Here is a 26262-nt window from a genome sequence, read left to right on the forward strand (position 1 = left end):
TCTTGCCTCCCATGGTATATATCATAGACATCTCCCTCCAATTGATAATCACCTCTCCCAACGTTGCCAACCATGCAATTCCCAGTATAACATCTACTCCACCCAGCTCGAAGACGTAAAGGTCTTCCACCACCGTAGTTTCCCCCATGTTGATCGGTACCCCCTCACAACGCCCTCTTGACATCCTCCGCCATCCGTCCCCAAGACTCACCGCGTATGGCGCCGTGTCGGTCACCGGAAGTCTCATCTCCTCTGCCACCTGTCGGCTCACGAAATTATGGCTAGCCCCGCTATCAATGAGAATTAGCACTGGCTTCTCTCCGATTCTCCCTGCGAGCTTCATGGTTGTCGGCGACGTCATCCCTTCCGCCGAACACGCCGACAGTTCCATGCAATCCCCCTCCGGGGATCCACCTTCGATAACCACATGCTCCTCGTCTTCTGCCAACAAGAGTACTCTCAAACCTTTCTCCGAGCAGCGGTGTCCTGGAGCGAAGGGGCTGCCGCACCGGAAGCATCGTCCCTCCTCTCATCTTTTCAAGAATTCCGGATAGGGCAAATTTCGAACCATTCTCCCCCGATTATCGCCACCCCCAGCATTTCCGCCTCTCTGGCTCGTCGCTGGCAACGACCCTTCTCTTCGATTCGCCGCACTCCCGTCCACTCCTCCCGACCTACTAACGGTAGGTCGCTCCATTTCTCTGCGAATTACTGTCGTTGTGGGTTGCAATCCTCCCCCACTCATTTTTACGCCATTCCAACCTCCTCCTCGCGTTCGTATCATCGCGTCCTCCACATCTCTCGCAACCCTGATCGCCTCCTCCAATTCCTTGGGGGCCTGGATGCGTACTTGGCCCTTGACCTCTTCCTTCAATCCCGCCAAAAAAAATCCTAGTGTCAACTCCTCCGTCAATCCTTGCGTCTGCCCCAGCAATACCTCAAAATTCCTGGCGAATTCCTCCACCGAACCTTCTTAACGTAAAGTTGCTAATTGTTCGTACACCGTGCCTCGAAACCCTCCTCCAAAGCGAGTGATCAATGATGCCTTTAATCCCGTCCAAGACCGGTTCTTGGTTTTGTCTTTCCAAATCTTGAACCAGTAGCTCGCACTACCCTCCATGCTGATATATGCGAGTTCAACTTTATCATCATCTGCCACTTTCTGAATAACGAAAAAGCGCTCTGCCCGATTGATCCAACTGTGCAGCTCTTGCCCATCAAACCCAGGTAATTCCACCCTCTTCCTCCAATTCTGATGCACTCCCCCACTGTCGCGATGCTCGTGATTGTCATTCACGGACGTACTTCCCTTTTCCGGCCCTCCTCCGTGATTATTCGGGCCTCCGCTCATCATCCTCATCATCTGTTGAATGTCTCGCCTTATCGCCGCCGTTTCCTCTTTAATTCCTTCCACCGTTATCTCCAGGTTATCCAACCTATCCTCCGATGACTGTCCGTCCATCACTGATTCTCTCTTCCTTTTGGATCCGGCAGGTCGGACCAAATGTTAGGTTCTTTATCCAAGAACTTAGGAAAAACTCACTCCTTACTCTTCAAACACACACTCCAACAAAGAAATGCTTCTTTTATTCACTTTCAATCAATAGAAAGAATACAGAGAGCTTAACCTCTCCCCCTCAGGACAATGAGTCCTGATCAACAATTCAATAAGGCCAAAAAAGATCCCTCCCCCAAACTAATCACAACTATTTATACAAGTTCAAAAGTTTTTCCCCGCTCCCCCTAACTGCCCAAATAGTTAGACCAACTAACTATGTTTCTTTCTTCTCTCATAGACTAATAACGGTCTAACAGATTATCACAATACATCTTCATTTGTTGAATCTCACAAACATTTAGTTGTTCATAGAACTGTTTTACCATACAAGTTCACAAGAGATGACGTTGGGCCCCTAGAACCTTTTTGAGGTATCTTAGGATACAAATGATAACATACCAATGATTAATACAAGGAATATATATGAACTGACTAACAACAAACTGCATCAGATAAATCAAGTCTAGTAATAGTAAGACATATCACAAATGTTTAGTTCTTGACAGAAGTTCACTAGTAAGAGATGACATTGGCATCCTGGAACCTTTTTGAGGTATCTTAGGATACAAATGATAACATGGAGATAGAATGAAATAATGAACCTTACTGTTGAGAAAGGATCGCATTCTGTTAATAAGAAAACAAGTAATTAAGGCAACATTGCTCTAATGATGAATCAATACATTGGCACCAAGCAACACGGTATGAAAAAATTCAACCATGTGTCTACTTTTCTTTCTACTATACTATTTTGTTGAGGTGTATGAGGATAAGTAAACAGGTGTAAATGTCATGTGAACTTAAAACAATAGAAAAATTAGACAAGTACTCTTTCGCATTGTTACTTCTTAAAATTTTAATTACTTGGTCATGTTGATTTTTTGTTTCATTATAAAAAGGATATAAAGATAAACTATTGTTCAAAACATGTTTCATTAGATAAATCCAAGTAGATATGGAATACTTATCAACGAAAGTAACAAAATATCGAAAAGGAAAATATGAGACATAACTTGAGTCTTGTTGAAATGTAATGTTCTTTATTATTATTAATACTTATGTAGGGGAACTCAACTTTTAGGTTTTAGGGGTTTCCTGAACTTTTGTATTCTGCACTATTGTAATCTATAAATGCAATAGTAAGTTGTACCATAGGTTTAAGTGAAATAAAACAATTTTTAGCTATTCTAAGCTCTTCAAGTTGGTATCCAGAGCTAGACAATTGCGTTTTCACTATCATGTGTCTACTTTTCTTTCTACTATACTATTTTGTTGAGGTGTATGAGGATAAGTAAACAGGTGTAAATGTCATGTGAACTTAAAACAATAGAAAAATTAGACAAGTACTCTTTCGCATTGTTACTTCTTAAAATTTTAATTACTTGGTCATGTTGATTTTTTGTTTCATTATAAAAAGGATATAAAGATAAACAATTGTTCAAAACATGTTTCATTAGATAAATCCAAGTAGATATGGAATACTTATCAACGAAAGTAACAAAATATCGAAAAGGAAAATATGAGACATAACTTGAGTCTTGTTGAAATGTAATGTTCTTTATTATTATTAATACTTATGTAGGGGAACTCAACTTTTAGGTTTTAGGGGTTTCCTGAACTTTTGTATTCTGCACTATTGTAATCTATAAATGCAATAGTAAGTTGTACCATAGGTTTAAGTGAAATAAAACAATTTTTAGCTATTCTAAGCTCTTCAAGTTGGTATCCAGAGCTAGACAATTGCGTTTTCACTATCTGTCCATTGGCGATGATATACTTTTGCCATTCATTGTCGCTTCTTCTCCGGCAAAGTCAAGGTTAGGTGTGCCTCGAGAAGCGCAACACATCTCTGGTGGTTAACGCCTCAACCGCTGCTATCCTCGGTGCATGTTCCTCACGCGCTGCCTTCTCGCTGCTGGAATCTCACTGCGCCACTACTAGTCGTCTCGCTGTAGTCTCCTAAGTGTGTTGTGGTCATTGTTTTTCTGGTTCGTTGGTCATGGCTCACATCTAGGGTTTTTACTCTCAAGCCAAGTTTTCCTTTGTCATTCTTTTTTTTTGGAATGACTTATGGTTTTGGAACACCCTCTTTATCTGTTACTCCTACCATTACTTCTGCAAAACTCAACAGGAAAAAACAACTATTTAACTTGGTCTTCTTTTGTGGAGTTATGGTTTCTTGGTCAAGGAAACCATAACCATCTTGAACAAGATGTTTCTATTGTACCTGATGAAGAGAAATTGAAGTGCTAGAAGCTCGATTTTCAATTATGTGTTGTCTTATGCCCTCGACTATTGTGATACTTTCCTTCCCTATAACTTCATGTTCTTTGGCTGGGTTAAACCTTTGGCCGAGAAGGGCGACAGTTCCATCTGCTGCTGATCCCATTCGGTCATTCCCTCATCCTCGTCTCCCTCTTCATCCTCTGCTAGGATTACCACACGCAGGCTTCTTTTGGGGCAATGGTGGGCGGGCGCGAAAGGTCCCCACATCGAAAACATCGTGATAGGGGATTAAAAGTATATGTAAGAAGGAATAAAAACGGCGGGAAGTAAAGAAGTCAGTTAGGAGTTTGTTAGAAGTATATGAGAGTATAAATAAAGAGTTTGTTGAAAAGGGCGAAGGAGGAGTTTTTGGAGTTGTTTAGTGTGAGAGGGGGGAAGATTAGGCTTCCTTGATAGCTGTGGGGACAATTGTATTCTTTGATTCACTAAATGCAATCAGAGGTTATTCAGTGTGTTGAGTTTGTCTGGTGTGTGTTTCTACTCATTTTCTAGACTTCTTGATTAAAGAAGTCTATCAACTTGGTCCGACCTGCCGGATCCAAATCAACGATGGAGAATAGGATGAGTGCACTGGAGGGAAGGTTCGATTCCATGGAAGCAATGCTAATGGAGATGCGAGCAGAGATGAGAGGAAGGGCTCGAAATGGGAGTCGCGACCGTGGAAGACGAATTGCTAATTGCGATCGGGAGAAAAGAGGGAACCAGTGGAGGAGTTCGGAGGGTAGCCATTCGGTGAATGGAAGTAGGGAGACATCGGAGGATGAATCGGAGGAAGAACGCGATGACGTTCAGAAGAGTTGGATGAAGAGAGTGGAATTACCCACTTTCGAAGGGACCGATCCGACGGGATGGATCGCAAGAGCAGAGAAATTTTTCGAAATACAGAGTGTGACTGAAAAGGAGCAGATGAAGCTGGTGTACATCTGTATGGAAGGGGAAACGAACCATTGGTTTCGCTTTTGGCGGAAGAAGGTTAAGAAACCTACCTGGGCGACATTGACGGAGGCGATGGTTAGGAGATTCGAAGGTAGACACCGGGGAACGATTTTTGAAAAATTAGCAGCCGTGCGACAGCGGGAATCGGTGGAGGAATATGTGAGGGAATTTGAAATCCTGGTGTCCCAGGCTACGGAAGTAATGGAGGAACAACTGCTTGGGTATTTTTTTGCAGGACTCCAAGAAGAATTGTGGGATCTCGTTGGGCCTTACAATCCTCGCGACCTGTTAACTGCGATGGAAAGGGCGCGGCATGTGGAGCAATCGGGGTTGGTGGCGAGGGTGACCAGAGGAGGTGCGGTGAGTAAAGGAGGACCAACTTGGGGGAAGTATACCGGCAGTGCGGGCACAGTAGCTAGAACGGAGATCTATCGAGGGTCACAAGAGGGGCGCGCGAACAGTAGCGGAGGTCTGAGTCAAAAGAAAGAAGCGACGACCAGAACCGCTGGTTCTAAAGTAGAAAGCACGTCAGGCGGAGACGGACCGAATCGTGGATTGCGAATGCTGCTGTATCCAGAATACCTTAAGAGGAGAGAGGAGGGTCGTTGTTTTCATTGTGGAGGACCTTACAGCCCTGGGCATCGTTGCGCGGAGAGGAGTCTCAAGGTGATGATCTTGGGGGCTGACGACGACGAGGCGGAAGTGGCGGAGGCAGAAGAGGAGGCGAAACAGCGATGCATGGAGTTGTCAGTGTATTCTGCTGGGGGAATCTCGCAATTGAATACGATGAAGCTGTCGGGATGGATTCGAGATCGGAGAGTAGTCGTCCTCATTGACAGCGGAGCAAGTCATAATTTCATCTCGACACTGTTGGCGGAGGAGATGGGTTTAGAGAAGGAGGAGACGACGCCCTATAGCGTTTGCCTGGGGGACGGCCAGAGAAAGGAAACGCAAGGCCGTTGCATGGCAGTTTCTTTGATACTGGACGGAGTAGAGATTAAAGAGAATTTTTATCTCTTCGAATTAGGGGGCGTCGACGTAGTGCTCGGAGTGGAGTGACTGGCTACGTTTGGGGAAATTAGAATGGATTGGAAGCAGATGACAATGAAGTATGGCATGGCAACAAGAGAGGTAGTGATAAGAGGTGATAACCGATCTTTGAAGAAGGTCGTCAATCCCGAGGCGTTGCAGAAGGAGACAGGGATTGAAACTCTAGCAGTGGTGTGGGGTATGTATCAGTCTGAAACAGCAGGGAAAAAGAAGGGAGCAGAGGATTTAACCCCCATGCAGGAAGCAAATCTGGAGAAGATTTTGGGGGAGTTTGAGGGGGTTTTTGAGATGCCGCAGGGGCTTCCTCCTGTTAGAGAAGTGGACCACCAGATAACTCTTAAGGAAGGTACTGGTGCAGTGAATGTGCTACCCTACAGGTATCCTCACTTAATGAAAGATGAAATAGAACAACAGGTTCAGGAGATGTTGGGCCTGGGTATTATTCGGCCCAGTAACAGCCCATTTTCCAGTCCAGTAATTTTGGTTAAAAAAAAAGATGGGAGTTGGTGTTTCTGTATAGATTACAGAGCTTTAAACAGAGTAACTATTCCCAATAAATATCCAATTCCTGTGATTGAAGAACTCCTAGATGAATTATACGGGGCTGCTTATTTTTCTAAAGTGGATCTCAAATCTGGATATCACCAGATAAGGATGAAGGAGGCAGATATATCCAAAACAGCCTTTAGGACTCATTTAGGACATTATGAGTTTTTAGTAATGCCTTTTGGCCTCACAAATGCTCCGGCCACCTTTCAAGACATGATGAATTCATTGTTGAGACCGTTCTTAAGGAAGAGTGTGTTGGTATTTTTTGATGACATTTTGGTGTACAGTAAGTCATGGGGGGATCATGAGGAACATCTTCGACAGGTGTTGAAAGTGTTAGAACAACACCAGTTGTTTGCCAACAAAAAAAAATGTGAGTTTGGCAAGCGACATATTCGATATCTGGGGCACATGATATCCGAACAGGGGGTGGAAATGGATGGAGAAAAAATTTCTGCAGTGACTGAATGGCCAGCACCTCGCTGTATTAAAGAGTTAAGGGGGTTCTTGGGACTCACTGGATACTACAGGAGATTTGTCAGGAATTATGGGAAGATTGCCCGACCCCTTACGGATCTTTTGAAGAAGGGGAAGTTCGAGTGGACAAATGCCGGAGAGGAAGCCATGCAAGATCTCAAAAAGGCAGTGACCACCGCTCCTGTTCTGGCTCTGCCAGACTTCTCACAGCCTTTCCAAGTTGAATGTGATGCTTCGGGGAAGGGAATAGGAGCTGTGTTATCACAAAATAAGAGGCCTATTGCTTATTACAGCAAGGCATTATCGGAGAGTTCGTTGGGGAAGTCAGTGTATGAGAAGGAATTGATGGCGCTGGTATTAGCTATTCAACAGTGGCGTCCCTATTTGCTGGGAAAAAAATTTAGTGTCTATACAGATCAAAAGAGTTTGAAGTATTTACTTGAACAACGCATAACGACTCAGAACCAGCAAAAATTGGCTGGCGAAACTCATGGGCTATGAGTTTGATATACATTACAGGACGGGGGCATCCAACAAAGTTGCGGACGGGTTATCCAGAAAGGGAGAAGAAGGAGACGAAGGAGAAAGGACGCTGTTAATAATAACTAGGCCCTATTGGCTTGACTACCAAGAAATAATAGACGAAGTGGAAAAAGATGCGGGGTTAAAGAAAATAATGGAAGAAGTGAAGGAAGACCCAGATTCACACCCTGCGTATACGTTGGAGAATGGGAGACTCCATTATAAGGGAAGGTTGGTGCTTTCAGCAAAGTCAGAGGGGATTCCGAAAATCCTTGCAGAGTTTCATGACACTACGCTTGGGGGACACTCGGGTGTCTATAGAACCTATAGAAGAATTGGCCAAGCTTTTCACTGGATGGGCATGAAAAAAAGGGTGACCGAATACGTAGCCTCCTGTCTTATCTGCCAGCAACATAAATATATGACATCATCTCCGCAGGGATTGTTGCAACCATTGCCTATTCCCAAGGCCATCTGGGAAGAGATAAGCATGGACTTTGTGGTCAAATTACCAAAATCTCAAGGTTTTGAATCAATAATGGTGGTAGTGGACAGGCTGAGTAAGTATGGGCATTTCATACCCATCAAACATCCACATACAGCCAAGATAATTGCAGAGATTTTTGTAAAGGAGATAGTACGTTTGCATGGAATTCCTATATCAATTGTTAGTGATCGGGATCCCACGTTTGTTAGTACATTCTGGACGAAATTGTTCAAAATACAGGGTACCCAATTAAAAATGAGCATCGCCTACCACCCAGAAACGGATGGGCAGACAGAGGTTTTGAATAGAGTGTTAGAGACCTACTTGAGGTGTTTCTGTTCGGAACAGCCCAAGGCTTGGAGCAATGTGTTGCCATGGGCTGAATACTGGTATAACACCAGTTATCAAGGGGCTTCGAAGTGTACCCCGTTTGAAGTGGTTTATGGAAGAAAGCCCCCGGTAGTAACCAAGTTCATACCTGGAGAAACAGTGGTGGAAGCTGTGGTGCAGGATTTACAGACGCGGGATGAGGCCATTTCACAACTACAATATCATTTGACCCGAGCCCAGGAGCGGATGGTCCAGTATGCAAATAAGAAGAGAAGGGAGTCTAGCATAAAAGAAGGGGATTGGGTTTTTTTGAAAATAAGACCTCATAGGCAAGTATTTATGCAGGTCAAGTTGCATCCCAAATTATCTGCCAGATATTATGGCCCTTTTCTGGTGGAAAAGCAAGTGGGTCCAGTTGCTTTCAAACTACAGTTGCCTGCCACTGCGAAGATACACCCGGTGTTTCATGTATCACAATTAAAGTTGGCTGTGGGGGGGCATAAGGTGGAAGGGGAGCTACCAGTAGGACTGCAGGTGGACGGCCCATTATATAGACCCTTAAAAGTACTACAAAGAAGAGGAAGAAATGAACAAGGGGAGGAGACCACTCAAATATTGGTTCAGTGGCAAGATGGAGGGGTAGAGGGAGCGACTTGGGAGGATGAAACATTTATCAATCAGCAATTTCCGGATTTCAACCTTGAGGACAAGGTTGTTGAAGAGGAGGGGGGTATTGATAGGGGATTAAAAGTATATGTAAGAAGGAATAAAAAAGGCGGGAAGTAAAGAAGTCAGTTAGGAGTTTGTTAGAAGTATATGAGAGTATAAATAAAGAGTTTGTTGAAAAGGGCGAAGGAGGAGTTTTTGGAGTTTAGTGTGAGAGGGGGGGAAGATTAGGCTTCCTTGATAGCTGTGGGGACAATTGTATTCTTTGATTCACTAAATACAATCAGAGGTTATTCACTGTGTTGAGTTTGTCTGGTGTGTGTTTCTACTCATTTTCTAGACTTCTTGATTAAAGAAGTCTATCACATCGCCTCTCTTCCTTTCTCTTCAGGAACTCAGGATAGGGCAGGTTCCTCACCGTTTGGCCCCTATTATCGCTTCCGCCAATACCGCTCGGTCTCGCGTTGGTACTCGTCGCGACTCCTTCTCTTCTCACCGACCCTGTACTCTCCGACCCTCCAAATCGACTCAGATTAGGACCCGACGACTGGGCTCATTTCGTATCACAACACCAGTCACGCGCTACCAAGATTGTGAATTCTTGGTCCCATTCCAACTTCCCCATCTCGCTCCACTCGTAGCATCCTCCACGTCTCTCGCGATTCTCATCGCCACCATAAGCTCTTGGGGATCGTGGGTTCTAACCTGACCCTTAATGTCATGCGTAGTCCGGCAAGGAAATACCAGAGCATCTGCTCCTCCGAAACTCCACGGGTTTGCCCCACCAATATCTCAAAGTCTTGGACGTATTCTTCTACTGTGCCCTCCTGTCGCAGCGTCACCAGCCTTTCAAACACCGTTCCCCGGTATCATCCTCTAAACCGCCCGATCATGGTTGTCTTAAGGCCCTCCCAAGAACGATTTTTGGCCTTTTCCTTCCAAACCTTGGACCAATAACCTGCGCTGCCTTCCAAGCTTATGTACGCGAGCCTCAGTTTCTCTTCCTCCGCCACGCCTTGAAGATCAAGAAACCTTTCCGCCCTATTTATCCAATTTAGAGGATCCAGCCCTTCGAACGTGGGTAATTCAACCATCTTCCGCCAATGATTTTGCCCTTCCTGATGATCGCCAACCCCTCTTCCTCCAATTTCCTCATCACGTCGTCGCTGGTTCTCGCTTATGGAGGTTTGAATTCCATCTGAATGTCTGTTGTTGTTGTTAGCCCGCTCTCCCATCATCCTCATTAATTCTTGCAAGTCTCTTCGCACCCCCAAATTTGGATCCGGCATAGGGATGGCAACAAGACGGGTCGAGCACAGATAGAGTGATACCCGAACCCGACTCGCATGTAAAAAAACGTTTAAATTAAATTGATAAAAAAACATTATTTTCTCAAACAGAATTAAGATCAATGTTTAAATCAATTATTTTATGAGAACGGGCCAAAAGTTCAAATTATTTTTTGTATTATTAATTTTTTTTTTTAATGGATAGGGTCCAAACTTTTTTTTTTAGGTTTTCTTTCATAATCTTCAAGATGGGCTAAGCCCAAACCCTTCTTTTAGGGTTTCTCCTTTTCCTCCCCATCTGATGCGATACAGGGGAAGTCCCTGGCAGCCAACTGCTTCTTCCCCAGAGCTCGAACAATAACCCTCACACCGCAGCCAATTGCTTCTTCACCAGAGCTCGAACAATAACCCTCACACCGCAGGCTGCCAAATCTTTTCCCCCCTCACACCCAGGTTGTGAAATCTTTTTCCCTCTGAAAAACGAAACAGAAACGAAAAGGGAAAGGAGAAGGAAACTTCATGAATCCGCGCGGGCGGCCGCCGAGATCCAAGAACAAGCCGAAGCCGCCAGTGATGATCACCAGGGAGAGCGCCAACACGCTCCACGCGCACATCCTTGACGAGGTAGGCAGCGGCTGCGACGTGTTCGACAGCGTTGCCAGTTAAGCGTGGCGGCGGCAACGCGAGATCTGTATTTTGAGCGGCAACGACACCATGACGAATGTGACCATACGGCTTATGAACGGTTACTGTTAGAAGAAGAAGAACAGGTTCTGATACCTGGTGGTGCCGGTGTGGGAAGTAATGGGACTCCCTTTCTTGAGTTTGCGTTCAATTCCCGGTGGATGGTTCTGTGTGTGACCCTTCAAAATTGAAATTTAGGGTTTGAGGCAAACACAGAATACAACAGCTTAGAAAATAATTTAAAGGACGGAGGATAGAATTGTATTTTCATTTATCCAGAAGGGTAGCGGGTACCCTCGGGTGCGGATAGTGTGATATCCGAACCAGACCCGTTAACAAGCGGGTATTAAAATACCTGCTACCCGTGGGTAGTAAATACCCGTAGCAGATTTTATCCGCGGTTACCCGCGGGTACGGGTTTTTATGCCATCCCTAATCCGACAGGTCAGACCAAATTGTTAGGTTTCTATGGGTTAAACCTAACCAAACGAACAATCGCACACACAGAAGACCAAAGAATGTTGATCTTGTATTCACAGTGGAAAGAATACTTTGTACAATCTCAATTGGAAGCCTAACCTCCCCCACAGGGTTAAAACTCCTGTCAAATCAACAACGGTCAAAACGTAACTAAAACAATACAAGAATTCTATTTATACGTTCCCTCTTTCCCGCCTCTCCTAACTGCCTAGGCAAGACTATTAATGCTTTCCTCTTCTCACATAAACTCTCCATTCTCTAACATTGTATCTTGGAACAATTATGGAGTCTCCATCTCTCCTTCTTGTTCAACTAGGTCATCCTAATCTGATCAAAATGCAACAACTCTAACTTGGTCATAGTTCCTTTCATAGTAGTGTCTCAAAACGTGCTTCATCCCCTTTTGCCTTAGTTCACTCTGACATTTGGGATCTTAGTCCTGTTAAGTCTAATTTTGGTTTTCAATATTTTGTTACTTTTATTGCTGATTATTCCATATATACTTGGTTATTTTTAATGCAAAATCATTCTGATTTATCTTATCTTTCAAACCTTTAATAATGAAATTAAAACTCAGTTCGATATTTCTATTCAAACATTGTGAAGTTTTAATGGCCGTAATTATCTTTCATATTCTTTTAAACAATTTATGGCTTCTCATGGAATTCTCCATCAAACTTCATGTGCTTATACACCTCAACAAAATGGGGTGGTTGAGCACAAGAATAGACATCTAATTAAAACAACTTGTACCCTTTTAATTCATGGTGAGGTTCCTCAACATTTTTTAGGTGATGATATTCTTACTGCATGTTATATTATTAATCATATGCCATTTTCAGTTTTAGATAACAAAATTACTCATTCTATTTTATTTCCTCGTGAACCTCTCCATCCCTTGCCTTTGAAAGTTTTTGGGTCTACACATTTTGCTCATAATTTTGGTCCTGGTCTTGATAAATTATCTCATAAATCACACAAATGCGTGTTTTAGGATTTACTCAATCCCAAAAAGGATACAAGTGTGTTTCTACAACTCTTAATCGCTATTTTATTTCTACATATTTCACCTTCAATGAGTTTTCTTTTTACTTCATGGATTCGTCTTCTTTTGATGTGTCTCTACAGGAAGAAATTTATATGGAGCAACCTCCGGGATTTGTGGCTCAGGGGAGTCTTTTGACATACCATTTGAATTGGTATGTCATCTTCGCAAATCTTTATATGGCCTAAAACAGTCTCCTAAGCCCTGGTTTGACAAATTTAGGCATATCATTTAGTCTTTTATTGTCACTCAAATGTTGGTTGTGTCTATTTGATATATGTTGATGACATTGTTCTTCTAAGCAGTGACCACCATGGCAACTCACATATGAAAGAACACCTTTGCCATCATTTTTAGACCAAAGATCTTGGCAAACTTATATACTTTTTGGGTATTGAGGTAGCACAATCCAATGATGGTATTTTTATATCTTAAAGGAAGTATGCATTAGATGTTTTAGAGGAATCTAGATGAATTCAAAACTTGTTGACACATCCATGGATCCTAATACCAAACTCCTACAAATCAAGGGGAGCCTATTTCAAATCCTGAGCAGTATAGAAGATTGGCTAGGAATTAAATTACCTTACAGTTACTCGTCTTGCCATTTCCTTTGTCGTCAATGTGGTGAGTCAATTTCTCAATTCCCCATGTACAGATCATTGGAATGCAGTCATCCGTATATTAAAGTACATCAAAGGACCTCCTGGAAAAGGTTTGTTATATGACTCCAATAACTATACAAAAGTTGTTTGCTATTCAGATGTTGACTAGGCAATATCTTCTTCTGATAGAAGATCTACCTCCGAGTATTGTGTCTATATTAGTGGTAACTTGAATATAAATATATGACCCTATGTTTGTTTTTGACACAAGAGATTAATCTTATACCTAGTTTTACTATATTCAATAGTATCAAAATAATTGACATCAAAGATTGGTGAACAATTTAAAGACTTTGCCAATTGACTTAAAGAAATACAGAAACCAAAAGAACAAATTTTATCAAGATTTTGGGCTCCATAGTTTCAACTTTACAGATTTTGGATGTCTTATCAAGGGAGCCATGCAAAGAGAAGCAACTCTACTGGATATGACTGATTCTCATAGACTACATGCATTGAGGATATCCCTTTCCACCACGTCCTTCTCCATTACTACATTCTCCTCTTCTACATGTAGACACCAAGATTTCACAATTTACTGAACATTCTTGCTTTGAAGAGTTGGAACCCGAAAGAGACGTGGCTCAAGCTTTCCATGGATAAGAATTTGTGATCAATAAAAAGTTTATCTCTAACATGTTCCAAATTTTATTGCATAAATTTTATTGCATGGCACAACTATAAAAATTTGTGCTACTTTCTCTTAATCTTGTTTATTGACTCAACCTCCAAGAACATCTTTAATTTTCAAATAGCAGATTGAATTTCACTCATGAAAGATATCATGTTATGATTTGTTTGTTTGAGAGATGCAAGCCCATTGGCAAAGTCATAAAAGCACTAAATATCATGTGCAAAAAATATGATGAGCTATTTTTTCCAGAAAGAGTTGCATGTTCTTAACAATCTAAGAGTATCTAATAATTTGGGTTCCATAGATTGTAACAATAAAGCACAAAGCTAAAAATAAGCTTTCTTCGACTATTCAACTTGATTAGACAGTACATTGCTCCTGCCTTGTTCAAGATGATCATGGAAATCTTTGCCAAGGAACCAAATCTTCGACTATTCAACACTAAGCCCTCTCCGTTCACACAGGATGCAATGGTCCTGTCTCTAAGATACAACAAAAACATGTATGTCCCTAGACACCCCCTCCTTATAGAGCTAACCCCTACCAGAAACATATACCAGCCAACCTCCTAACGGCCCTAACCACCCCCCCCCCCCTTCCCCCCCCCCCACCCCCCTTCTTTTTCCTTCTTTCATAAACTCTCAAAGTCCTATCATCGACCCCCTCCATTACCAACTTAAGATAGATGAAAAGGACAAAATATTTTAGAGAGCTTGAATCACATATCCTATGTTCTCATATCTATAATGATAGTTTTTCTAACACAATAAGTAAAAGGAACAGTAAAAACAAAAAGACAGACTAGATTTCTAGGTATAGAGATAGGTACAACTCATAGGTACAACCCATATCAGTTTTTCAAATAAAAGCTATTTAAGACCTATTCTAACAAGGAGGATAAATAACTCAGCTTATGTTTTTTTTATAAATCTCTAGCATCAACTTATTCACTTCTCCAATCCTCCATTCTAAATGAGTCAAAGTAAAAACAAACAAAAAGGGTTAGCTGACGTCTACACCTTTTTACTTTCTACATAAAGTTAAGAAACGTAGATAAACCTAAGTAACTATATATATGGCATTTACCTTTTACCAAAACATTTGAAGCAAGCACTCAATATGTTCTTCAAAAGGGTGAGAAAGAAAGAATTGCCGAATCCACAGTCTTGATTACTTGTACTATATGTTTTTGGCATTAATAATTTCACCCAAGGAAAAAGAAAGAAACAAAGGACAAACCCCAGGCCAAACACCAAATAAGCTAGATAAGATAATTTTCTATCGCCTTAACCGTTTGAAAATTCAGGAAAGCATTAGTCTTTCTTAGCATCTCACACATTAAACAAAAAGCAGCAATAGAATCTTGAATTCCTATATTACCTATTCACATTAAGTAATTATATCTATTTGAAGAAATTAAATAAACAAGGGAAAATAGAGTAAATTAAAGATCTCAAATAGTATGTTTACTGGCTGGTAACGCATGATATAACAGCTAAGAAAAGAAAACATAAAACCTACTTAGTTGCTTTGGCATCCTTGGAATTATCAACAAGCTCAGCAATTGCACCAAAAATCCATCCAGAATGAGCCTGGCCAAGAGTTTTAAGGTAACTTGGGTCTGCCCGTATGAAATTTTTTAGAGGGACTCTAGATTGATATTCGTTGCAAGTTTCTTCAGCTCGAGAAAACTTAAGACCTTCAGCTGTATTTGGTCCACCGCATTCCTCTAACTGTGAACCTGCTAAGGAAATATCTACTACAAGTTATGTTCAACCGTGTCATAAAAGGTAGTAACTAAATAAAAAACTCCATTGTCTTCGTTCCTATGTGTAAAACAATTCCAAATTCCAAGCTAGATAACCCAGAGATACAAATATGATTCTCTATTTCAAATGCAAAAGATAGGAGATACTTAATGTCCTAATCCTAAATAATGTGTGCATCAGTTATTTCTATCCATTAGTGTTATTTTGTGTATGCACATTGCATAACAATTGGATGCAATGTTTTTGTACAATTAATCATTAACTGCTGACAACAAAAAAACAGTCCTCCAAAGAAGGAACACCTGATTCACTATCCCTTGGACGAGTATCTACAGAACCTGTATTATCTATATTATATGCAACATTGACTGCAAAGAAGGAACACCTGATTCACTATCCCTTGGACGAGTATCTACAGAACCTGTATTATCTATATTATATGCAACATTGACTGAGCTTGATGTTGAAACTAATGCAGGAGGTAGAATGTAAAATTGGTACTGCTCAAAGTTTATAAGAGCAACCTGCAAAAAACATAGCGTGATTGTGATTTTTAATTTAAATGCTCAAAATAGCATAACTAAATAATGACAGAAAATATACTCTTTTTTTTCTCAATTCATTGATACTGGATATGTCATAAATGTTACAGGAAACTTAGTACAGGGCCTTAATCACTTAGAGAAAAAGGTACTGCAAAGAAAGAAAATAAAATTAATAAGAAAACCTAAAGATCAACCACACTCCTTTATAATATAAAATTAAAATATCTTTTAAGATATTAAGTCTGGCACAACAATTTAGTTGTGGCTAAGTGACTGGATGGTCATGGCTTCCAATCTTGAAACAATCTCTTTTCATATGCAAGGGTAAGACATTTCAATGACCTTACCCCATACTTAGCATAGAAAGGAGCATTTCGTAAGGGATCAAGTTAGTAAAGGGAAGTTGGAGTTAACAAAGCCTCCTAAGGTTGACAAATTCAAGATTATTAGGAAAATGATAAGAATGCAGTCTATTGCTAATTTAAATTAAGGTAGAGTGTTGTAGATAATTCCCTTAGCTTTGTATGTTAGTAAGGTAGTCAGTGGGCTGTCAACTAATTGCTCCTAATGGTACTATAAATTGTAATGATGTATTGTGATACACATGTCTGTGAGATATAAATTTTACATTCAGAACCCATATCTCTTGTTCTCTTCCCATTCTTCGTTTTTGCTTGTGAGTATGTTTAGTGTGTGTTCTAACAAGTGGTATCAAAGTCAATAGTTCATGTGATCAACTTAAACAAATTTATGGTGCCAATGGTGGATCCTAGTGTGCAGATAATCCCATATATCATCTTGGCAACTAATCCAACCAGGGTGTTGTTGAGGTGAACAACAATGTAAATAAGAGTCACCATTAAATACTCATGGACAAGCAAGAGCTTCCTTTAGATGGGACTCAAACTTGAAGGAGGGATTTGTTAGAGTTCATGTACGAGTTGAATTCTCACATTGCATAGAAATGGATAAGTTGAGCAATGTACAAGTGAGAAAGACCTACAAACCTATTGTCCTAAGGTTTTGAATTGAGTGTGATGTCATAGTCTTTTTATTTAGTTGACTTGTGGCCCACTACTGAGTATCCCCTTGTTGTTTTCCCCCTTAGAGTTTTCCAGCAAAGGTGCAAAAATATAATTTTATTGTTGGATTAAACCAAATAAATTTGTGACTAATATAATATTTATTAAAGTGTCATAAATTTCATTGTTGTTTACCAAAAGATACAAATATTAAATGTCATGTACTAGGATTTAGAGAGATAGTTCAGTGTCAAAAGTTTTGCTTAAGCTAGAACTAAATTTCTCATTATGAGTTTTAAAAAGCTCCGTATCTTTTAGCTTTTTTCTCGTTAAATAAACTACTTATATTTTTAAGAACTTATATCAAAAATTGATTGACCCACCTTCCATTTTGAAGGAGAAAAAAAGTAAAAAATAGATTGGCCCATACATATCCTTAGTATCGAAGCAAGTGAACAACCAATACAATTACACAAATCCATCAGAAACATAAATATGCTACAGCGTTAATAAAACAAGTTCAGATAAGCATCATACCTTGTCTTTTTTACACAGGTAATTCAAAAAGTTCCCCCACTCAGACATCTCGTGTAAATTATTTGGGACCGGAGTTAGTGAAAATTGGGGAAATTCAGAAAGACTATGTATCTTATTTTTGGAAATTTCACATGTTAAGCTCAATTCCTGTGGCCTGCAAATATTTTTAGGTCAAACTATCACACCATAAACTTCATTTACCTTATCAAAGTAACAGCTAGCAACAAATTTTCCGAAGTATTTTTAAAATTAATAAATAGAATACAACTTAAGAAGAAGAAAATCCATACAAATCGATCGGCGGGTCTAGGCACCTCGTGGTGCATATCATTTTTTTATCTTTCTTCAGAACAAGGAACATGACCATCTGCATAAATGTCAATAAAAATAAATAAATTAACAATAGTGACCATAAAAAAAGCCATACTGCAAAATATCAAAAGCCTAGGATCATAATAGGTCCTTTTTCTCCAACCAAAATACCAATAAACAAATGCACCTCCTTGTGCAAAACAAATTTCCCTATCACACAGTGGGGACAACCACTGCAATCATCTTAAGGTCATGAAACCCCCAAACTCACATGCACACCGTTCAACTTCCAAAATACAAAATACAAAATACAAATACACACAAAATGCGATGAACTGAAAAGAAAATATGAAACACACAACACGAGCTCTTAAAAAATGATCAGGGAAACAGAAATCTGAAACAACTTACACAGCAGCGATGGCAAAACCAAAAGATAAACCAACTTACTGGCGAGTAGAAAACACCAGAATCGGAAATACCGAAGAGACTAGCAGTTACTTGGGAGTTACGCTCTGAGACTGGAGTGGGCTAATGAAGCGACACGCCATAAGTTAAATTATAAAACCTCATTATTTGCATCCTTGTGCAGTACGTGTTTCCGTCTTGGTAAAACACAAAAAGATAAATAAATAAATAACCTTTTTCATTTTTAGTCAAATGGATACACATATAGTAAAATCCTTGAAAAAAATTCAAAATTTCTACTTTTAACATTTAAGCATTTATTTTGTTTGTATTATTTTTATGTGCTTTTCAATCCAAGATGCGCTAAACATTAATTATAATATTTTAATAAAATCTAAGATTCAGAAAAACTGTAACTATTAAAAATTATATATTTTAAATAAAAGATAAAACGATTTATTAAATATTTAATTTAAAATATTCATCTTATTTAAAAATTCTTATTAGAGATGAGATTTGGGAATAATTATTTAATTAAAAATATATTAAATAAATTCTTAGAAAAAAATGATTATAAGAGTGTAGAAATTGAATTTTATCACATGAATATATGAATCTGTCTCTAAAATATTAGATAAATAAAAGATGAGGCTTTAGTCATTATTTAATTAAAAAGATATTAAATATTATTAAATATTATAACTGAAAATTAATTATTTTAAAATTTTATTATAAGAGATATAATGATGTTACAACTGAAATCCCAAGACCAATAATTGAGAATTAATTTAAAAATAACCGTTATTGATGAATAATTAATAAAAATAATAATTACTAATTAAGAATTAATAGAAATAATGGTCAAACTTAATAATTGTAATTGTAAGTTGATTATAATAAGATTTTATAAATATATATTTGAGAGAGATGATAATTACCATCTTTAAGCTGCGACCCAAGGTTAGAACAACAAGAAGATAGAGAATAATGAAAAATAAATATTCATTCTTTATAATGTTTTGGAATGATTTGAGTAAGAAATTTTTAAGTCACATCCCAAACAAACATGATAATCAATTATTCTTAAAATATTATATAACTGAAAATGAAAAATTGAATTATAAGAGAATCAGACACTATAATAATAAACATAATTATTATGATTGTGAAAAAGCAAAACAAAATAAAATAAACTTTTGATAATTTTGTTTAACACTTTTTTAAAAAGATGTTTCTATAATTGGATATTGAGCTAGAACAAAGCTACAGGTATGAAATCAGCATGATGATAAAAGCAATAAAATGATACATAAAAGGGAAAAAATAATTAGATAAAGTGTGCATGAGCATAAGATGGGATGATTCACGCTCGTCATTGATCACAGTAACAAAGAAACATGAAAACAGATATTTAATACACTTTCATCAGCTACAGCTGGATAACTATACCTGCGGAATGAAGAGAAACCTTCGCAGCCGTGGTGAATAACCTCACTAAATTTCCATTCTGATTTTTCGATCGAGATAGTTACAGAGAGGCGGAGGGTTAGGCGGAGGGTTTTCGTTTCTCCTCCGGACGGCGCGAGGGAGTGAATGCAAAATAGAAGACGACGGAGGAAGGGAGTGAATGTAAAACTGAAGACTACACACACTGATAATTGCACTGTTAAACTCACTGTGTTATTTTAATTCAAGGTTAAAAGGCTAACAGATACTAACCACCGAGTACATAGCACCGAATAATAACTAACTAGTACTTGAATATAACTAAATAGAAACCGTGTGTCGCAATAAAACTGAAATTATAACAACAGAAAACAAAAAAAACAGTAACAGAAAAAAACTAAAAAAAAATACTTAAACCTAATTACAAAAGAATTTTAATTATATTAAAATATTAAATTAAATAATTATTAAAATTTAAATAAAAAATGAAATTTTAAAAAATTTGTTAACTGAGAGAAATCCGTTATAATAACGGATAATAGATAACTTTTGTTAATTTTTTATTTAAATTTTAATAATTATTTTTTAATATAACTTATAATAATAGAAATTATGTTTTTATAATTATTAAAATAATATATATTAAGATATAAATATATATTAAATAATATTAAAATATTAAATTAAATTAAATTAGATTATTATTAAGGAGCGTATAATAACTTTAATAAAAAAGAAAAAAAATAAAAAAATATTTATTAAAATTAAAAGTAATTTTTTAAAAGAAGTTAGAGATATAGGATGAGATGTTAGAGATATAAGGTGAAACATCCTCCTTTCTAAAATCAAGTCTCTTTTTTTAGTTCACTTATTAAGGGGCTTCTTAAAAGCCCTAACCCAAAAGCTCTACGTAAATTGGGGTAGGGTAAGAAGAAACTAGTCCCAACATTATTAATGTATTTTTAATTATTTTTTTATTTTTTTTCAAGTTTTACTGATATTATTTTAATTAAATATAAATATATAAATATTGATTTTATCAAAAAAGCTATTTAATATATATTGAGTTTGTTTCAGTTTAAATAACGTAATTTTTTACTAATATCATTTATATTTCAATATAAAATATAAATGTAGGTGTTATAAAAAGCTATTTAAAATGATTTTTTAATTGTAATCATATTTTAGATAAATAATTTTATTGTTTTGAAAAGTTTAAAATATATAGGTTAAAGTAATTTTTTACTAATATCTTTTTTTAAAACATAAATATATAAATATTGATTTTACAAAAATTTATTCAAAATAAATTTTTAATTATAATCATATTTTAAATATATAATTTCATTATTTTAAAAAATTGAAGATATAATATATGTTGAGTTTATTTAAACTTAAAAGTAAGATAATTTTAAAAAAATGTTCAAAAAGTTATTTTTTATAAGTCTAGAAATTACTTATATTTGAAAATAATTATAAAAACAAATTTTAATTTTTTATTGCTTTAAAAGTTTTTCATAAATTTATTTTGATAAACTATTTAAAAAATATTATATATAAATAAAATTTTAAGTTATATTTAATTTTAACATCTATAATATAATAAACACATTTCAATTTAAAAGAAAATATTTTTTCCCAAAAAATCAAGCATGAAATAAATTAAATAATTTATTATTATTATAAAAAATATGAATATAACATAAACATTTTCATACATTAAAATTGAATAAAAATGCACATAATTTTATAAATTTAAAAAATTTAAAAAATTATATATTAACAATTATAAAAAAATTTATAAAAATTAGATAATTGAATAAATATTTTTTTTTATAAAAATCATATGTATTTATAAACTTTTACATATATATAAAAATATCTAAAACATAAATAAAATAAGGTTTAATCATCTCGGAAAACCCTATTTTTTGTAGAATTTTCTCAAATAGGTTCTCGTATTGTAAATGATCTTGATTAGGTCTCTTATTGTGAAAAATTGAATCAATTTAGACCTCGTCGTTAGTTTCGTACTAACACCGTTAAAGGAGGTGACACGCGTCAGTTTGTGGTTTTTTTGAATTTTTGAATTTTTTTTAATTTTTTTTTTAAAATAAAAATTTAAAAAAAATGTCACGTGTCAAACTGATATTGTGTCACGTGGCAATGATAGTGTGACATGGCACTGATAGTGCCACGTGTCATTGTCAGGCCACGTGTCATTGCATTAGTCTCAATTTGGTCCCTGTATTTTTATTGTGTTTCAATTTGATCCTGTATTTTTATTTTGTCTCAATTTAGTCTTAATTTTAAAAATTAAACAATTTTGTCCCTCCTCAAATTCAAACAAAATTTAAATTGTATATAAATCTTAACAAATATTTTTATTAAAATTGATATTTTTGTTAAATATTTTTAACAAGATCAAGTTTAATTATATTTATATTTACTTAATCATATAAATGTTAATTATGTTATTTAAATATACCTGTAAGGGTTTAAAAAAAGAGTGACATAACATGTTGGTGTGAATTTTCGTAGTGAAAGTTTCCATAGAAAATCATGAAAGAAGAAACCTTTAATTACTGTTTTCACCAAAACTTTCTCCAATTTTTATTTAAAAAAAAGTGAAATTTCACATTAATAATTTATTCAATGAGCTAATTCATTTGGAAAATTCACACCACCATGTTATGTCACTGTTTTTTTAAACCTTATAGGTATATTTAAATAACATAATTAACATTTATATGATTATGTAAATATAAATATAATTAAACTTAATCTTGTTAAAAATATTTAATAAAAATATCAATTTTAATAAAATATTTGTTAAAATTTATATACAACTTAAATTTTGTTTGAATTTAAGGAGGGACAAAATTGTTTAATTTTTAAAATTAAGACTAAATTGAGACAAAATAAAAATACAGGGATCAAATTGAGACACAGTAAAAATACAGGGATCAAATTGAGACTAATGCAATGACACGTGGCCTGACAATGACATGTGGCACTGTCAGTGCCATGTCACACTGTCATTGCCACGTGGCACAATATTAGTTTGACACGTGACATATTTTTTTTAATTTTATTTTAAAAATAATTAAAAAATTCAAAAATACCACAAACTGATACGTGTCACCTCCTTTAACGGTGTTAGTATGGAACTAACGGCAAGGTCTAAATTGATTCAATTTTTCATAATAAGAGACCTAATCGAGATCATTTACAATACGATGACCTATTTGAGAAAATCCTACAGAAATAGGGATGTCCGAGATGATTAAACCATAAAATAAATAAGAGATTAAATTAATAACTAAATATCTATCATTTAATTATATATATAGATCGGTTAATTCAAGTTACTATTAAATATATCTTCAATGTTACCAATGAGGAGCATTGGTAAATTTGAAGATAAATGATTTTGATTATGCTGAAAGATGATAGACTGTTATAGTTGTTTTAAAAAGCACTTTGTAGATTATAAATGTATTAGGAAAAGCCTTAAACATGTAATACTTAGAAAAATTCGTATTTCTAGAACTATTACGCATTTAATCGATTATTAGAACCTATAATCGATTATCCTGAGCCCTTCTGAAAAACCTCGTTGCTCTAGAATAATTGATTATTACTCCAAATAATCGATTATCACTAGTTTTGATGAGAACTGCCAAAGTCTCTGGAAAATCGATTATTCCTCAAGATAATCGATTATCACTTTTGAAAAACCCTGTAACGGACTCAAATAATCGATTATCACTAACAATAATCGATTATCTGTGGCAGTTATAATTCATCTCTGCGAACTTAGACCAGTTGGCTATATAAGGTAGTTCCAAAACTCTTAGAAAATAACTCTGAGCTTTTTAAGAATACAGTTTGCTTGAGGAAGTTCTAAAAAGCTAGTTCAAGTGCTTTGCCTGGTTTCATGAATAGGAGAAGCTCGCGTTTCGTGTGTCGATAGTCAAAGCGGTTCTCTTCGAGTTGGCAAGGTGACACGCGTCAGTTTGTGGTTTTTTTGAATTTTTGAATTATTTTTTTTTATTTTTAATTTTTTTTAAAAAATAAATTTAAAAAAAAATGTCACGTGTCAAACTGATATTGTGCCACGTGGCAATGATAGTGTGACATGACACTGATAGTGCCACGTGTCATTGTCAGGCCACGTGTCATTGCATTAGTCTCAATTTGGTTCCTGTATTTTTATTGTGTCTCAATTTGATCCTGTATTTTTATTTTGTCTCAATTTAGTCTTAATTTTAAAAATTAAACAATTTTGTCCCTCCTCAAATTCAAACAAAATTTAAATTGTATATAAATCTTAACAAATATTTTTATTAAAATTGATATTTTTGTTAAATATTTTTAACAAGATCAAGTTTAATTATATTTATATTTACTTAATCATATAAATGTTAATTATGTTATTTAAATATACCTGTAAGGGTTTAAAAAAAGAGTGACATAACATGTTGGTGTGAATTTTCGTAGTGAAAGTTTCCATAGCAAATCATGAAAGAAGAAACCTTTAATTACTGTTTTCACCAAAACTTTCTCCAATTTTTATTTAAAAAAAAGTGAAATTTCACATTAATAATTTATTCAATGAGCTAATTCATTTGGAAAATTCACACCACCATGTTATGTCACTGTTTTTTTAAACCTTATAGGTATATTTAAATAACATAATTAACATTTATATGATTAAGTAAATATAAATATAACTAAACTTAATCTTGTTAAAAATATTTAATAAAAATATCAATTTTAATAAAATATTTGTTAAAATTTATATACAACTTAAATTTTGTTTGAATTTAAGGAGGGACAAAATTGTTTAATTTTTAAAATTAAGACTAAATTGAGACAAAATAAAAATACAGGGATCAAATTGAGACACAGTAAAAATACAGGGATCAAATTGAGACTAATGCAATGACACGTGGCCTGACAATGACATGTGGCACTGTCAGTGCCATGTCACACTGTCATTGCCACGTGGCACAATATCAGTTTGACACGTGACATATTTTTTTTAATTTTATTTTAAAAAAAATTAAAATAATTAAAAAATTCAAAAACACCACAAACTGATACGTGTCACCTCCTTTAACGGTGTTAGTATGGAACTAACGGCAAGGTCTAAATTGATTCAATTTTTCATAATAAGAGACCTAATCGAGATCATTTACAATACGATGACCTATTTGAGAAAATCCTACAGAAATAGGGATGTCCGAGATGATTAAACCATAAAATAAATAAGAGATTAAATTAATAACTAAATATCTATCATTTAATTATATATATAGATCGGTTAATTCAAGTTACTATTAAATATATCTTCAATGTTACCAATGAAGAGCATTGGTAAATTTGAAGATAAATGATTTTGATTATGCTGAAAGATGATAGACTGTTATAGTTGTTTTAAAAAGCACTTTGTAGATTATAAATGTATTAGGAAAAGCCTTAAACATGTAATACTTAGAAAAATTCGTATTTCTAGAACTATTACGCATTTAATCGATTATTAGAAGCTATAATCGATTATCCTGAGCCCTTCTGAAAAACCTCGTTGCTCTAGAATAATTGATTATTACTCCAAATAATCGATTATCACTAGTTTTGATGAGAACTGCCAAAGTCTCTGGAAAATCGATTATTCCTCAAGATAATCGATTATCACTTTTGAAAAACCCTGTAACGGACTCAAATAATCGATTATCACTAACAATAATCGATTATCTGTGGCAGTTATAATTCATCTCTGCGAACTTAGACCAGTTGGCTATATAAGGTAGTTCCAAAACTCTTAGAAAATAACTCTGAGCTTTTTAAGAATACAGTTTGCTTGAGGAAGTTCTAAAAAGCTAGTTCAAGTGCTTTGCCTGGTTTCATGAATAGGAGAAGCTCGCGTTTCGTGTGTCGATAGTCGAAGCGGTTCTCTTCGAGTTGGCAAGGTGACACGCGTCAGTTTGTGGTTTTTTTGAATTTTTGAATTATTTTTTTTTATTTTTAATTTTTTTAAAAAAATAAATTTAAAAAAAAAATGTCACGTGTCAAACTGATATTGTGCCACGTGGCAATGATAGTGCCACGTGTCATTGTCAGGCCACGTGTCATTGCATTAGTCTCAATTTGGTTCCTGTATTTTTATTGTGTCTCAATTTGATCCTGTATTTTTATTTTGTCTCAATTTAGTCTTAATTTTAAAAATTAAACAATTTTGTCCCTCCTCAAATTCAAACAAAATTTAAATTGTATATAAATCTTAACAAATATTTTTATTAAAATTGATATTTTTGTTAAATATTTTTAACAAGATTAAGTTTAATTATATTTATATTTACTTAATCATATAAATGTTAATTATGTTATTTAAATATACCTATAAGGGTTTAAAAAAAAGAGTGACATAACATGTTGGTTTAAAAACACTTATACAAAACATAAAGACCACGTCATATAACACTTCGACACATCTGTCACATGTCATGATTTCCTATCTAACTAAACTATTTTTAAAAATTGGTTTAATTGCTTTCTTTCT

The 26262-nt window shown here is 35.8% G+C and overlaps 1 protein-coding gene and 1 pseudogene across 3 annotated transcripts in view; one reads left to right on the top strand and one right to left on the bottom strand.

The window, feature by feature from the left end:
- Nucleotides 1–18432, bottom strand: part of LOC124834449 (uncharacterized) — a 37223-nt gene extending 18791 nt beyond the window's left edge. For all 3 annotated transcript variants that reach the window (XM_088101031.1, XM_088101030.1, XM_088101032.1), the window contains exons 1-5: nt 18294–18432; nt 17822–17898; nt 17532–17685; nt 15813–15951; nt 15180–15399 (exon numbers count right to left, since the gene is read on the bottom strand). In XM_088101031.1, the coding sequence (XP_087957157.1) occupies nt 15180–15399; nt 15813–15951; nt 17532–17685; nt 17822–17898 (590 nt within the window). In that variant the 5' untranslated portion in view covers nt 18294–18432. The remainder of the gene's footprint in view (nt 1–15179; nt 15400–15812; nt 15952–17531; nt 17686–17821; nt 17899–18293) is intronic.
- LOC148192081 (uncharacterized) lies at nt 4399–7386 on the top strand (annotated as a pseudogene).
- Nucleotides 18433–26262: the final 7830 nt, after the last annotated feature.

This window comes from Vigna umbellata, chromosome 10, assembly GCF_029865625.1.
Source record: "Vigna umbellata cultivar VRB3 chromosome 10, Vumbellata_1.0, whole genome shotgun sequence".
NCBI classification, from domain to species: Eukaryota; Viridiplantae; Streptophyta; class Magnoliopsida; order Fabales; family Fabaceae; genus Vigna; species Vigna umbellata.